The 14,167-nt window shown below is 46.4% G+C and overlaps 1 protein-coding gene across 5 annotated transcripts in view; it reads right to left on the reverse strand.

Annotated features, from left to right (window-relative positions):
• The window catches only part of MYH10 (myosin heavy chain 10), a 130,670-nt gene that overhangs the window by 81,086 nt on the left and 35,417 nt on the right, over positions 1-14,167 (reverse strand). For 4 of the 5 annotated variants that reach the window (XM_042915177.1, XM_042915179.1, XM_042915180.1 and 1 more), the window contains 2 exons: positions 3,944-4,046; positions 3,317-3,346 (listed from right to left, as the gene is read on the reverse strand). In XM_042915177.1, the coding sequence (XP_042771111.1) occupies positions 3,317-3,346; positions 3,944-4,046 (133 nt within the window). The remainder of the gene's footprint in view (positions 1-3,316; positions 3,347-3,943; positions 4,047-14,167) is intronic. The other variant, XM_042915178.1, reaches the window with a different exon arrangement.

Below are 14,167 nucleotides of genomic sequence, written 5' to 3' on the forward strand. Positions count from 1 at the left end.
TATATGATAACGAGAAAGGTCTTTGGGAATGTAGGGGAAACTAATCAGCATTAGCTACTGGAATTGTTTTTACAGTTTTAAGTATTTAGAATTAATTCTATGATGCTTTAAAGGTCTACCAATCATGATGAAAACTATACCCTTCCGTTTATTATATGGTATATTAATACCTACCTATGATATGATAGAGGAGGAGTTTGAAGTTGGTAAAAAAAAAAAAAAAAAAAAAATAGAGAGCCCTTTGAAAACTCTAGTTGAGCCAGCAAGGCTGGGGTTGTGCTGGGCTTTGCGGGCATGACTGGGTACAGATGTAGGTGTCCCAGGGCCCACAAGAGGGCTGAACGTGGGTGGCAACAGCTCGACGTCACGCTGAGAACCAGACTTCGTCTCAACTGGCAGGCTCGACTTTCTGCACTTGGGCCTGCTGTCACCATCCTCTCAGTTTGAGGCCGTTCAGAGCAGCAGACAGGAAGTCATCTGGAAGCTGCCATCCAGAGGTGGGGGACTCGCTAGTTGGAGGGGCAGGCGGGCTGGCCTGGAGGAGTCCTTCTTCGGGGACGGTTAGGTTTTAGAAATCACTGACTGGTGTTTAACTCTGCCCTAGATACAGGCTCTGGCGTAGCACTGAACGCTGTGCCAGACTCTTGAGGGTCTGTAACAGCGACCTATGGTGAGGGAGCCCAGCACACAGACAGCCTCCAGCTGGCTGGGCACAAAGCCAAGTAGGATTTGAACTTGGTCATAAAAAGTGTATCCAAAGTTTGCAGGTAAACACTTCACGTTTACTGCTTAACCACTGTGGCCCGAATTCTAAAAAGTGGTTTCTATTCCTATTTCCACAATAATGATTAAGTTTTAAAGGTAAGCACAAAAGCCTGCCCGGATGGCTAAAACAGACATGGACGTGTGCTGGCGAGGAGATGGGGGCACCCTCATGCACTGCTGGTGGGAATGGAGGGCGGTTCCTTCAAGCGTTAAACCGAATACTACGGTAACCCAGCTGGCCCACACCCAGGTGCCTGGCCAAGAGAATGGGAAACACAGGTCCACACAAACACTACGCACAAATGTTCCTGGGGCATTGTCCAAGATGGCCCCCAAGTGGAAACAATCCAAAATGTCTGCCAACAGATGGATGGATAAACACAGTGGGACCTACCTACCGTAAGGGAATACTGTTCGGCCAAGGAGAGGGATGGAGTACGACACGGATAAACCGTGCAAACATCACGCAAAGGGAAAGAATGCCAGGATTCCGTTCATGTATCCTATGCACGACAGACAGATTCGCAGAGACAGAAAGTATGTTGATGATTTCTGGGGACTGGGAGGAAATGGAAGGTGATTCCAAATGGCTTTCTTTTTGGGGGGATGAAAACGCGCTCAAGTTGACTGCAGGGATAACTGTGTAACTCAGTGCAGTGAAAACAACAACGCCGAACTGTATGAATGTGTGAAGTTTATGGCGTGTGAATTAAATTTTGATGAAGCTGTTAAAAAAAACAAGGAATGAGCAGAGAGAGAGACAAATAAAGGACTCCCCAAATCAGGAGCCTCGAAACGCCTTCCCCTCCCTTGTTCTTACAACACATACTGTGTCTAGTGAGAAAAGGCTAGAAATGTATACAAATGGTTCCTGGGTGCCTAAGTTTTGCCTGTAACGTTCAATGTAAATTCACAAACCAGGGATGTCAAACCAAATGAAACACCTTGCAAAGTACAGACTGCTTGCTGGCAGTCATTCTCAAAATGGGGTGAGGGGGTGCCCGGGAAGGGGGAGCGACTGTGGGCAAAGAAGTCATTTCTCGACGGGACCCTCTGCAGGGTCACTGCCGCCCACAAGCATCTCCTAGTCCTCAAGTGGGCTGGGAGGAAAAACCGAGGACCAGTGTTCTTCTCAGTTTTCTAGAAACACAAGCACAGCCCCCACCGGACTAGACTACTATTACAATAAACATGGGAAAAGCAGCCCCAGAGATCTGTGCAGAGTGAGTTCATGCAGCAGGACATGCAAATCAATGACGGAGGGAGGGAGGCATGGCCAGAGAAGCTGTCGCTGCCCGTCTTTGGGAAAACGTGCCCCCTGTCGACGGAGCCGACCCAAATGTACAGTCCAGGGGTAGGCATGCTACTCACACAACAGCGATCCATTCTGTGGTTTAAAATGACATCGAAACAAAACGTTAACAGTAATGGTGTACGGATTCCGTGGTGGAATTTGGAAAACCCCGATCTGTACAGTAGTTATTTAATGCTAATTCACTAGTGACCCAAGTGCACATTAACAGGTCATTTTAGCGAGTACCTCAAAGACACAGAGAAAAGCTAATTTCTGGTCTAGAGGTTCCTTCTGCAGTCGGCAAAAGAGCCTTTAAATGTCCTCTAGGACAACAGTGATTCCGTGAACCCTTCCTATTTGTACGAATGATCTGCTCTCTACAGCTGAAGGAGAAGACAGAACATCATAGGGCCTTAGTCAGCACAGCTTTGCTGTCTGAGAACATCTTGAGAATTTTAAGGAGGGTTTCTGAAAATCTTGTCTATAGGACTATTCCTATAGACACTTAAGAATTTCTTTATATTAGTAAGTCATTTCTAGAACATTATCCTTTCCTGCTTCGTATTAGCTCTGTTTCATTGTCTTGTGGCAGACAGCCAGACTGAAGCCATCCAGTGCCAGGGAAAGGGTCAAGTCCAGGACAGATGTCCCTCTCCTCCAGGGTAGGAGGAAAGGCTCTGTCTATGGCTGTGCTCTGTGGAGCCTGAAGGGGGGAGCATTCGATAACAGTAAGAATAACACTCCTCCACCACTTGCCCTGGATAAACAAAGGATAACTTTACATATTATATCAACAAGGCCCTCAGCTTAAAATACATACGGGCCATAAAAAACTTTATTAGAAATGTGTAAATCCAAAAAGGTACAACTTTAGAGTTGCAGCCCCAAACTCAAAAATTTAACGTACGGCCCAAAGCGAGGCTTCTGTGTATTTAAAGAAAAATTGAAATCGTTCCATCTGGCATTTGACACACGAAACCCTGAGGGTTCAAGGCTTCATCAGCAGGTGATTCAATGTCATGATAAAAAGGGTAGAGAAATATTCAAACTCGTCTCGAAAACACATTTAAAGCCAAAGGGCATGCTGCTGCTCGCAAAAGATGATGTCTCTAAGCAACACATTTTCAAAATCAAATTTTCTTTTTTGCGGTAAATTTCACTCACAACTCCCGGTATTTGTTTCTAATAGAGACTCGATCTAGAGACAGAAATTAGCGCAAACATTCAAGACTAAGAAGCATAAACAAAAGCACTTGCCTGATGCTTCACTGGTTTTGGCGATTCCTGCTGTTTGTTACAAACAGATAAACGCAAACGTTAGCGAGTCTGGGCCTTTCCCTAAGCGGTGAGCCACATCTAAAGCACCACATGACCGTCCATCTCAGAGCTGTGACAGCGGATCTGGCTGGCGTTCCTCAGGGATCAGCTGCCACTTGGGCAGATTCAGGATCACTGACCCCCTTTTATTTGTACCCCTTTTCTATCATCGACTGCCCCCAAATTTCCATCCTCGTCTCAAGCTTCTATGGCCAGTGGCAACAGCCTGTGTCCATGCTCAGAAAAGACAGCTAAAGACCCTTGAGGACCATCTTTTGGTGGAAATAGGCAATCTTCAAAACACTGCTCTTCGATCGTTAACCATTCCTCCCAAAGCTTTGCAAGAAATCAGGCTTCAAGCCGGAATCGTAATTCTGGTTGGCCTGTTAGAAAACCTAGGTACTACAATTCCCTCCTGAGCGGAGGAAGTTTCTGGGTGGGAGCCGTGGAGACAAGGGGGCGGTCAGTTCCAGCAGGACACTGAGTAGCTGTGCTTCCTTATTCTGGTTTCTGCAATCGTAAAAGAATAAACCGAGGCATTAAATGAACAACGGAACGAAAACTTACAGGAATATTATGGTCCTTCCGTCCTTTGTGCGAAGAAGCGACATGAGCAAGGTACTGAATGACTTTCTTAGTATTTTCTGTCTTCCCAGCACCTGATTCACCCCTGAAAGAAACAGTAACACGGGCTGTCTTAAAGAAAGCAGGGCGTCCACCTTCCAAAGTTGTAATTAACAAAATTAAACGGAGTTGGAACAAGAATTGGTAGGAAATAAAGGGGATGTAGGATAAAACCGATCGGCAGAAGTCAGAAAACTGTTATTATTTTCAAATGGTATTAAATTACCACACACTTTTTCCACCCCCTGGAGATGCCATTGAGACACAGGGAAATGTTCAGAGTGCTGTGTGTTTTTTTTTCAAGGAGTTTGGGGGTTCCACCAGAGAAGCAGCATTTATCGTAAGAGGTCATGAAAACATTCCTCAGCACCAGAAACCCATCCACCGCTGGGGATTTAATCTGAAGGAGCTGAAGACCTCTGGGCTGCCCCTTGCTGCTCAGGTCCAGGCAAGGTTTTCTTGCTCTTCCCCCAAAGGAGCGCACGAGTGTTCCTACAGCCACAGCACCTTGTACATATTTTGTCACATCTCCTCAGCCACCTGCCGGCCTCGCATCCTGGGCTCCTGGGGCAAAGGGCAGGACCCCGTGCATGTGCGTCTGTTTACTGTGCATTTGTGTTTATTCGTGTTAGTTTTTTTTAATCCACGGAACCTCGTGCAGTGCTGACCCACAGCCACTATGCAAGGTGTAGAGACAGTGAACGAACACCATGAATTAATTTTGTGATGAACCGGGACAGATGCCACCACTTTGTATGCTTTACATTTTAAAACAAGGCTGGCACGTTTCAAAGGCTGCTTTTGATTTCTACTCAAGTACCGATCTTGAAATTCAGGGAAGCTTCTGGACACACAGTGCTACCTGAGTTCTGGACTTTCTGTTCAAATATCAAAGGGTCCCTAAGATCGGATCAAAGTAAACCTATCTTCACAATCGATAAAAATCTCAATTTGGATTGAAGTAGAAATTTTGGGGGCGCCTGGTGGCTAGGTTGGTTAAGCATCCCTACTCTTGATATCAGCTCAGGTCATGATTTCACGGTTTGTGAGTTCGAGACCCATGTTGGGTTCTCCACTGACAGTGTGGAGCCTGCTTGGGATTTTCTCTCACTTCCTCTCTCTGGCCTTCCCCTGCTCATGTTCTTTCTCTCTCTCTCTCAAAATAAAAAAATTAAACTCTAAAAACACACACACACCCCAAAAAGCCCCAGTGATTCGGAAATCACTGGTAAACTGTATAAAAAGATAAATAAAACAAAAAATTTCATTATCTAATTAGATTTAAAAAAAAAAAAAGCCTCAGGGGAAAAAAAACAAAAAAAGAAAAAACCAGGGCGCCTGGGGGGCTCAGTCGGTTAAGTATCTGACTTGTGGTTTCAGCTCAGGTCATGATCTCACGGTTGATGAATTTGAGCCCCACACTGGGCTTTGAGCTGACAGCGTGGAACCTGCTTGGGATCCTTTCTCTCTCTTCTCTCTCCCTCTCTCTGCCCTTCCCTGCTCTCTCTCAAAATAAACAAACTTAAAAAAAACCCTCCTGAAACCCCAAAATGTTAATACACACATGGCCGACTAATAATCCTCTAAACCCGTTGTACCCAACCCAAGCCTTGGAAGTCTAATTTTTCTAACAAGCTCCGACCCTTTCTGGAAAGTGTGCTCTGAATTGCACTATTTTTGTCCACAACTTAAGTATGTCAGTGGGTTTACTGGCTGCATTATTTTCTCTGCACCCAGACACCTACAATCTCAACTGAAGAGGCAATGGGTAAAGGGAGCCCCACTGACCAACTAGTTGTATGGCTTTGAGGAAGGAAATGGTCTCCTCCGGGCCTCCATGCCACCATTTGTAAAGTGGAGGAACTGGGAGCACCGGGGGGTCTCGGTTGGTTAAACGCCCCAACTTAGGCTTGGGTCACAATCTCACAGTTTGTAGGTTCGAGCCCCACGTCGGGCTCTGTGCTGATAGTGTGGAGTCTGCTTGGGATTCTCTCTCTCTGTCCTTCCCCTGCTCTCACTTATCTCTCTCAAAATAAATACACTTAAAAAAAAAAATCAAGTTGTCTCTGAAGTTTATTCTTTCAGATAAACTTCAGATAATTGTTTTGTCACGCCTCACTCATTTCTTGCCCAATAAATAAAAAAACAAGAGACAGAATTTTGAATTAAGTAACATTAACATACTTTTTTTTTTTAATGGGAAAAGGTGTTCTGTCTCTTGGGTAAATTTTGTGTTTTCTATGCTCGCAACTATCAAGGACTGTGTTGGTCTTCTACATCTTTGAAATCCTGGTGCCCAGCACAGTAGGGGCTCCGTAAATACCAATGAATAAATGAATACAGGTCCTGCACATGTTTTAAGTTTATTCCTAGGCTCCCTTTTATATTTTTTATTCCTGCTATTAACGTCCTTTACCTTCTACCTGGCTACCGCTGGCACCTGGATAAGGTAATACATTTTAATTCACTCATTCAATAAATACAAATCAACCCCTGTGTACTGGGCATTCTTCTTCTTTTTTTTTTAATTGTTTTTTTTTTTTTTTTACATTTTTAATTTAATTTTGATGGAGAGACAGAGCACAAGTGGGGGAGGAGGAGAGAGAGAGGGAGACACAGAATCCGAAGCAGGCTCCAGGCTCCAAGCTGTCAGCACAGAGCCCGACACGGGGCTCGAACTCACAAACCTCAAGATCATGACCTGAGCCGAAGTCGGACGCTTAACCGACTGAGCCACCCAGGCTAGGCATTCTTCTAAGGGCAAGAGCTAGAGCGGTGAACAAAGTCTGCGTCCTCGGGGAGCTCAAGTTCAGGGGCAAAGACGTAAAATAAACCACAAAAAACAAATAAGAGAAGCGTAAGACATGAGGGACGCCATGAGGGCAACAAGGAGGCAGCTGGGGTTGGGGAGGAGGCAGAGAGGAGCAGAGGACACTTTCCTGGAGACTCGATGGTTGGGGGAGCCTCCAAAATGGGGGAGAACAGACCAGTGAAATCCGGGGGCACCGTGTTTGGGGCGGGGGGATGGAGACCCAAACACAAAGGAGTATCTTTGCCAGGAACGGGGCTGGTGTAGGAGCTGAGGCAACCAGCGAGGCAGAGAACCGCGGGGGCTCCGGATGCAGCAGGGACGGGGGTCGGGGGGGTGCCCCAAGTCACGGCAAAGAATCTGGATTTTATTCAAGCATAATTGCTCAATAGCTAGGATAGTGGTTTTCTCTGTTTGGTTAACTTTGTTTAAAATACTTAGTGCTTCAAGGCTAATCATGATGCTGGCGGCTGTTTTCAAACAAATAACTTTTCTCTTACGCCCAGAAATGAGCCTCTCGTTTAGAGTGATCATTACTTGTCTCGAAAATACTTATGATTGTTCCTTTTCAGCTAAGTCTTGCCTCTGTGGTTTCTCCACAAACTCCTCTCTATTGGACAGGCTTCGGTGTGTCCTTAAAGCATTTTGTTCCTTCCCGGTCACACTCCCCGGGCTGTGCCTCTCAACTGCTTATATAAACTCTGCCACATTTTTTCTACTTCGGGTCTAAGGTAACTCTGACATAGAAACTATCACTGCAAAGACGAATGTATTCCAATACCTCACTACTGAGGTCCCAAGAGGGGAGGTGGGGAACCTCCTATTCCCTGTCTTAAAATGTGGACAGTAGCGGGGCGCCTGGGAGGCTCACTCGGGTAAGCACTGGACTCTTGCTTTCAGCTCAGGTCACGATCTTGCGGTTCACGAGTTCAAGCCCCGCGTCGGGCTCCACGCTGACAGTGCGGAGCCTGCTTGGGATTCTTCCTCATTCTTTCTCTCCCTCTCTCTGCCCCTCCCCTGCTGTCTCTCTCTCTCAAAATAAATAGAATTAAAAAATTTTCAAATGTGGACGGTAGCTTCTCACATGGAAGACTTGCTGTGAAGAAAAAATACAGTTCATCTAAGGCACATAACTTGTATCCCGTGAACATCACCCATTACTGTGCACCCTTCACCCACCGTTCACAAAGTACCTTGAGTTTCTGGACTCCGAATTATTTTATGACTCTATAACGCTAGCGTAATGGTTAAGAATGTGGCTTATGGTATGAAAATGACCTACCCTACGTTCAAATCCTGTCTACCCCTTTCTAGCTCCGGTTAAGTCCACGGAAGGAGCCTAGCGCTGCCCCGGCCGAAAGGGGTCTCCCTCAGTGGCAAGAGTGCTAACAGCAACGATGAAGACGAGGGTATCCACAGAAGTATGAAAAAGAGAAAAAAAGGAACCCGAATGTGTTTGTGAAAGAGGAGGCAGGATCCACAGCACAGAATTCTTGGAAACAACTTTTTATAAAGGGGAACGAGCGGCACCTTTGTCCCGGCCAGAAGTGGAGGAATAAAAGCGGCTTGAACACAAGTGAAGATGTGACGGAACTCAGAGGGGTCAGGAGAGTCCTCAGGGAGGAGAGCACAGAACACGACCTCGAAGAGCGAGGAGGACAGACACGAGGATCTGACCTCATTTCCGCCCACGAACGGTATGTACCGACGAAGCAGCCCTACCCTGGAGATGCCACAGGCTTCGCTGCCGGCCCATGGGGTGCAAGTACGAGGCCAACGACACACGCGGCACAGCCAGGAGCCTGCTGGGGGGAGGGGGGTGCCCTGTGTCCTGCGCAGGACATCGGGACACATAAGACCCGGGGTGCCTCTAGGCTGGAGGTGTTCGAGTGTTCTAGAGAGGTCTGTGGCTTTCACTGGCTTCTCAAAGAGGCGTGCCATCCAAAACAAAATGTCAAAACCAACAGTACTGAGAAGCAGGGGGATGGACCACGACCACGTGATCCATTGTGGGCTCTTTCTTGGAGTTCCTTCTGGACCACGGGTACATTTCTCCAGCGAGAGACTCCTCCCCCAGATCTTAACTGCTTCTGTGTTTATTCTCTCTGGATGTTTGTGACATCAAATCCAATCTAGTTTCAAAAACACCCTCTGCCTGAAATTCTTGCTTCAGATGACCTCCATCTGAAAACCAACAACACATGTACCTCCCCCCACCCCCCCGCCGCCCACACACTAGCTGATGTTTTCCTGTAGTTCCAAAGCTCTGTTCTGTTAGAAAGCAGCTTATTAGCAAGAGCAGAGGTTTTATGGTCAAGAAGGGCTTGGGTTCGGGGTCCCTGGGTGGCTCAGTTGGTTAACCATCCGACTCTTGCTTTCGGCTCAGGTCATGATCTCATGGTTCATGAGTTCGAGCCCCACATCAGGCTCCGTGCTGACAGCTCAGAGTCTGCATGGGATTCTCTCTCTCTTTCTCTCTGCCCCTCCCTGGCTTACTCTCTTTCTCAAAATAAATATACTTTAAAGAAAAAAAAGAAGAAGGGCTTGAGTTCAGGTCCTCCATCGCGCTAACACCAGGCAGGGTCAGCCGAGGATAACGGGACACGTAATTGGGGCTAACGGGGCTACTGCAAAGATTAATGGCGCTAACACTTGCAAAGAGGCTAGTGCCCTTTCCTGGCGTATTTGCCAAGAACATTTTAAACTTCCATTCACAAGCTGATTTGCATACTTCTTTCCCCCATAATTTAGCTCCCATTGAGATGCACCTACAATAATCCAAAACTTCCCACAGTTTTAAGACTTGAGCATTTCTAAGACAAAGGGTCTTCTAAAGAGGGCACAAAGAGCACACTGTGGTCCAGAGAAGCTGGCTGTGGGGTCGTGGAGCTAGTTCACGGGAGACAAGAGAGAATACCAGACTTCCACTGACAACACAATGGCTTTTCAAGTGTATACCGCACTGTCGCCTTAGATGTGTGGGGGTTTTTTAACTTTGTTTTTAAAGCAGTTTTAGACTTACAACAAAATCGAGAAAGGCAGAAATTTCCCATATACCCTTGTGCCCACACACGCATAGTCCCCTCTATTATCAACATCACTGAAACGGGACATCGTAATCACCCAGAGTTCACAGTTTACGTGAAGGTTCACTCCACTCCAGGTGTTTGTGGTACATTCTATGGGTTTGGACAAACACGTGATGACTCGTACCTACTACTAGAATATCATGCAAAGGACGATCAAGTTCCTCTGTGCTCTGCCTGTAGTCATCGCCCCTCCCTTCCCACACCCCCGGCACCCGCTCATCTACTCACTGTCTCCATGCTTTTGCCTTTTCCAGAATGTCATATAGTTGGAACTTCTCGGAGTGGCTGCTTTCACTTACTAATACGCATCTGGGGTTCCTCGGTGTCTTTTTGAGGCTTGAGAGCTCATTTCTTTTTTAGTGCTGGATCACATTCCAGCGTCTGGATGGACCACTTTATCCATTCACCTGCTGGAGGGCATCCTGGTTGCGTCCTAGTTCGGGTGATTGTGTACGAAGCAGGTTTTCGTGCAGACCTAAGTTTTATTCCGATGGGGAAACGCTAAGGCGTGTGCCCGGTGGATCCTGCTGAGTACGCCTGGCTTTGCAAGAAACCACCACACTGCCTTCCAAAGCTGCGCCGTTTCGCTTTCCCACCAGAGACGAATGACCGTTCCTGTCACTCCACGCCCTCGCCAGCATTTGGCGTTGTCGCCGCCGCAGACTCTGGCCGTTCTAGCGGGTGTGTGCGGCTAGTATGTGACGTGGGGCATCTTTTCGTGCACTGCTTCGCCATCCACGTCATGTGCTGAGGTCTCTGCACCATTTTTTAATGAGGTTGTTTGTTTTCTTATTTTACATATTTCTGGTACATCTTGGGTAACAGTCCTTTACCCGACGTGCCTTTTGAAAATATTTTCTCCCAGTCTTTAGCTCACGTTTTCATTCTCTTGACGTTGTCCTTTCGAGAGCAGAAGCTTCTTTAATATTAATGAAGTCCAGCTTATTGTTTCTTTCACGGGTCATGTCTTTAGTCTGAAGGACTAGACATGGGTCACGTCTTTAAATATCAGAAAAAGCATCACCAGAGCCAGGGGCCTCCACATTTCCTCCTGTCGTATACGAGTTTTATAGTTTGGGTTTTACGTTTAGGTCTATGATCCGTTTTCTAGTTCATTCTGCGAAGGGTGTAAAGGCTGTGTCTACATTTCTTTTTTCACATGTGGCTGTCCAGTTGTCCAGCACCGTTTATTAAAGGGCCTCTCTCTGCCCCATGATGTTACCTGCGAGCCTCTGTCAAAGATCAGTTGACTGAATTTTGGGGTTTTAGCTATTTAATCAATTCTACCAATTTGCTGATCTTAAATTCTTAACACAGGTTACTCCTAGGCAAGAACTAATTGTTTTAAATCTAGGCGGGCTCGGTCAGCACCACCTAGTGTATTTGTATAGGACACATGAAATTCCTTAACAGTAAGAAAAAAGTCAGGGTGCCTGGGTGGCTCAGTCGGTTAAGCATTCGACTTCGGCTCAGGTCATGATCTCACAGTCTGTGGGTTCGAGCCCCACGTCGGGCTCTGTGCTGACAACTCAGAGCCTGGAGCCTGCTTCGGATTCTGTGTCTCCCTCTCTCTCTGCCCCTCCCCTGCTCTCAGTGTGTGTGTGTGTCTCTCTCTCTCTAAAAGAAATAAATGTTAAAAAAAGTTATAAAAAAAAAAAAAGTCTTTAGGAAAAAAAAAAAGAAAAAAGTCTCATCACATCCTGATGGAAGGCTAGTGTTGGGCAACCACGGTTTTATAATGGTTACGTTGCCAAATACACGTAAAAGGAGAAAAACTTGAGTTAACCAGCAGTTAGGAAGTCATACATGTAAACAAATTACTCTCTAAAAACGGAGCTTAGAGGGCAGAATCATTTCCTCACCCACGTGGCTGCAGTGTGAATTTTAATTCTAATGAGAAGAGAGTCACGTTGACGAAACACTCTTGATAGGATCTCACCTCCAATTACGTGGGATCCAAGCGCATGGCTTTCTCAGGATAAAGGAGACCCTGAGTGTCTTTACTACGGAACATGGCAGGACGTGAGAACAATGAGCACACGGGGGGTAGACGCTTAACTGGGAGCCCACAATGCCCGGCCTGAGTCCGCACAGAAAAAGGCTGGCCAGGTGGTTGTAGGCAGATGAGGCCAGAGGGGAAGTTAAGATGTTCATCCTTTTGGTGGAAAAGTAAGTTCAGAGTAAATGACTAAAACAGTAAAGGTTAAAGAGTGGCTATCAAACCACCTAGGTAGTAGATAAAAAAAAAAAATGTTGCTTCCACCTGTGTTTTTCTCTGGGATACTATGTACACAGAAGGACTCAACATAAAATAACTATTACGTAAAATTGACTAGTTAATCTCACGTAGGAAACTTAACCAGCTTGGCTGGGTGCTAAATTTGAAAGGATGCCAGTTACACGCCCTTGGACTTCTTTACGTGGTGGACACTCAAAGGCACCACAGAACATGCTACGGAACATCTCCTAGCCTCTCAGATCTGAGATACATTGTTTCCCATTTTTGTATTTCTCAAGTCACAATGTAGCTTATAGTAGATATGAACAAGAAACGGGTTATTAAATATCACAACCAGTGGTATCCAAGAACAAAGAAAGCCTGAAAGAGGCTGAAAGAGGTGGGGGTGGGGATTTGCCAGGGAACTTTCTTCCAGGGCGACGGTAACGTTCTCCATCTTGACAGAGGTTCAGACGATACGAATAACTCAGCAGAAGCAGATTTAAGCCTCGTGTATTTCATCACGTGCAAATCATGTCTCCAAAGATAAAGATATAAATATTGGGCTTTAGTTAGCGTTACCTACACTGCAGTGTTTCAGGGGAAGTGTGCGGATATCTACACTTGAACTTGAGATAAATCAAAGGAAGGGACTGATAGCCCATCAAAGTGGCATAAAAATTGCTTTATTTCTAATCAGCAGCCACAGAAGGAAACAGGATCTAACCTTAAGCAGAGCCTCCTGAAAATACACCTGCCACTGACCATCATCCCAGGGAGTCTCTGGATTGGAAAAAGACAGACCAAGAAGTGCAAATTCAGACAGACCAGGAAGTGCAAATTCAGCTGTTAGCATCATGAAGCCCGACAGAATCCTTCATGCTCTCTCCTTGAAGCCTTTGTCCTCCTTTTCCGTCAAGTTTAGTACAGAATATAGAAGTCTTTTCTCCTGTTACTCTACGGCCAATTAATTTGCAATCCCCGGGTGCTGGACGCGAGGTGGGAAAGGAAAAATCTCCTCTCAACACAAACAAGAAAATGGATTGATGCATGGACAGAAGGTTGAGCAGGTCAATGTATCACAGAATACAGTAAAATATTACTGGTAGAATCTAGGTGGTAGGTCTAGGATCCTGGATTCAAAATTCTTCCCATTTTGCTTTAGGTTTGGAAATATCCACAATAAGATGCTTGGAAAAGTTAGAAGAAAAGAGAAGGTACTTGCTGATGGCTACTCTGTGCTCAAGAAGAGAAAACCAGACTAGGAGCCTCAGCTCCTAAATCCAAACCTATTAATTGATGACAAACGAGTCTAAAATGATACTAATTACAAGTGCCCACAGAGGGCACTCTGGGTGACAAAAGTCAATTAGCGTTCGCTAAGCTTTCATTAAGTCCACAGCGGTCATCCCGAGTGTCTCCTGCTTCCAGACATTACACAGAGCCTCGTCGAGCATGGTCACCCAAGCTCCCAAACCACCCAGTCAAGGAGGAGAGGTCTCGCACCTGGCTCCCTGCTTACTGTTCGTGGGGTTGCCGTCCCGACACTGCAGACAGACGACACACGGATTCTCTTCTTCGCTGGCCCACAAGCAGGCTGTAGCTCACCTCTCCTACACATCTGGTGGGGTTCCGATGCCTAGATTCCTGTGTGACTATTAACAGATGCTGCACAATAGACAATCAGCCTGGTCTCTGTCTCCTGGTGAGTCCTTGGAAAGTCTCTGTCATTCATGGTGGGCCCAGAGAGCTTGTGCTAATGAGGTGACTCACGGTGTTCCAGGACGGGCACTGGCCATAATTGGAAGACCAAGCAAATGGTTATAACTTTGGGCATGTGAGCCATGTGAAACCAGCCCAACATCCTGGGAGGGGAGAGGGGCTGGAGACTGAATTCAATCGCATGGCCAACGATTCAATCAATCGTGCCTACTAATGAAACCCCAAAATTCTGGGCTCTAAAGCTTGGGTGAGCTTCCTGGTTGGGGACAAGCAATGACAACACGCTGGGGGGGGGGGAGGGGAAGAGCCAGAGGAGACGAAGCTTTACA

Source organism: Panthera leo, chromosome E1 (genome assembly GCF_018350215.1).
Source record: "Panthera leo isolate Ple1 chromosome E1, P.leo_Ple1_pat1.1, whole genome shotgun sequence".
In the NCBI taxonomy this organism is placed as follows: Eukaryota; Metazoa; Chordata; class Mammalia; order Carnivora; family Felidae; genus Panthera; species Panthera leo.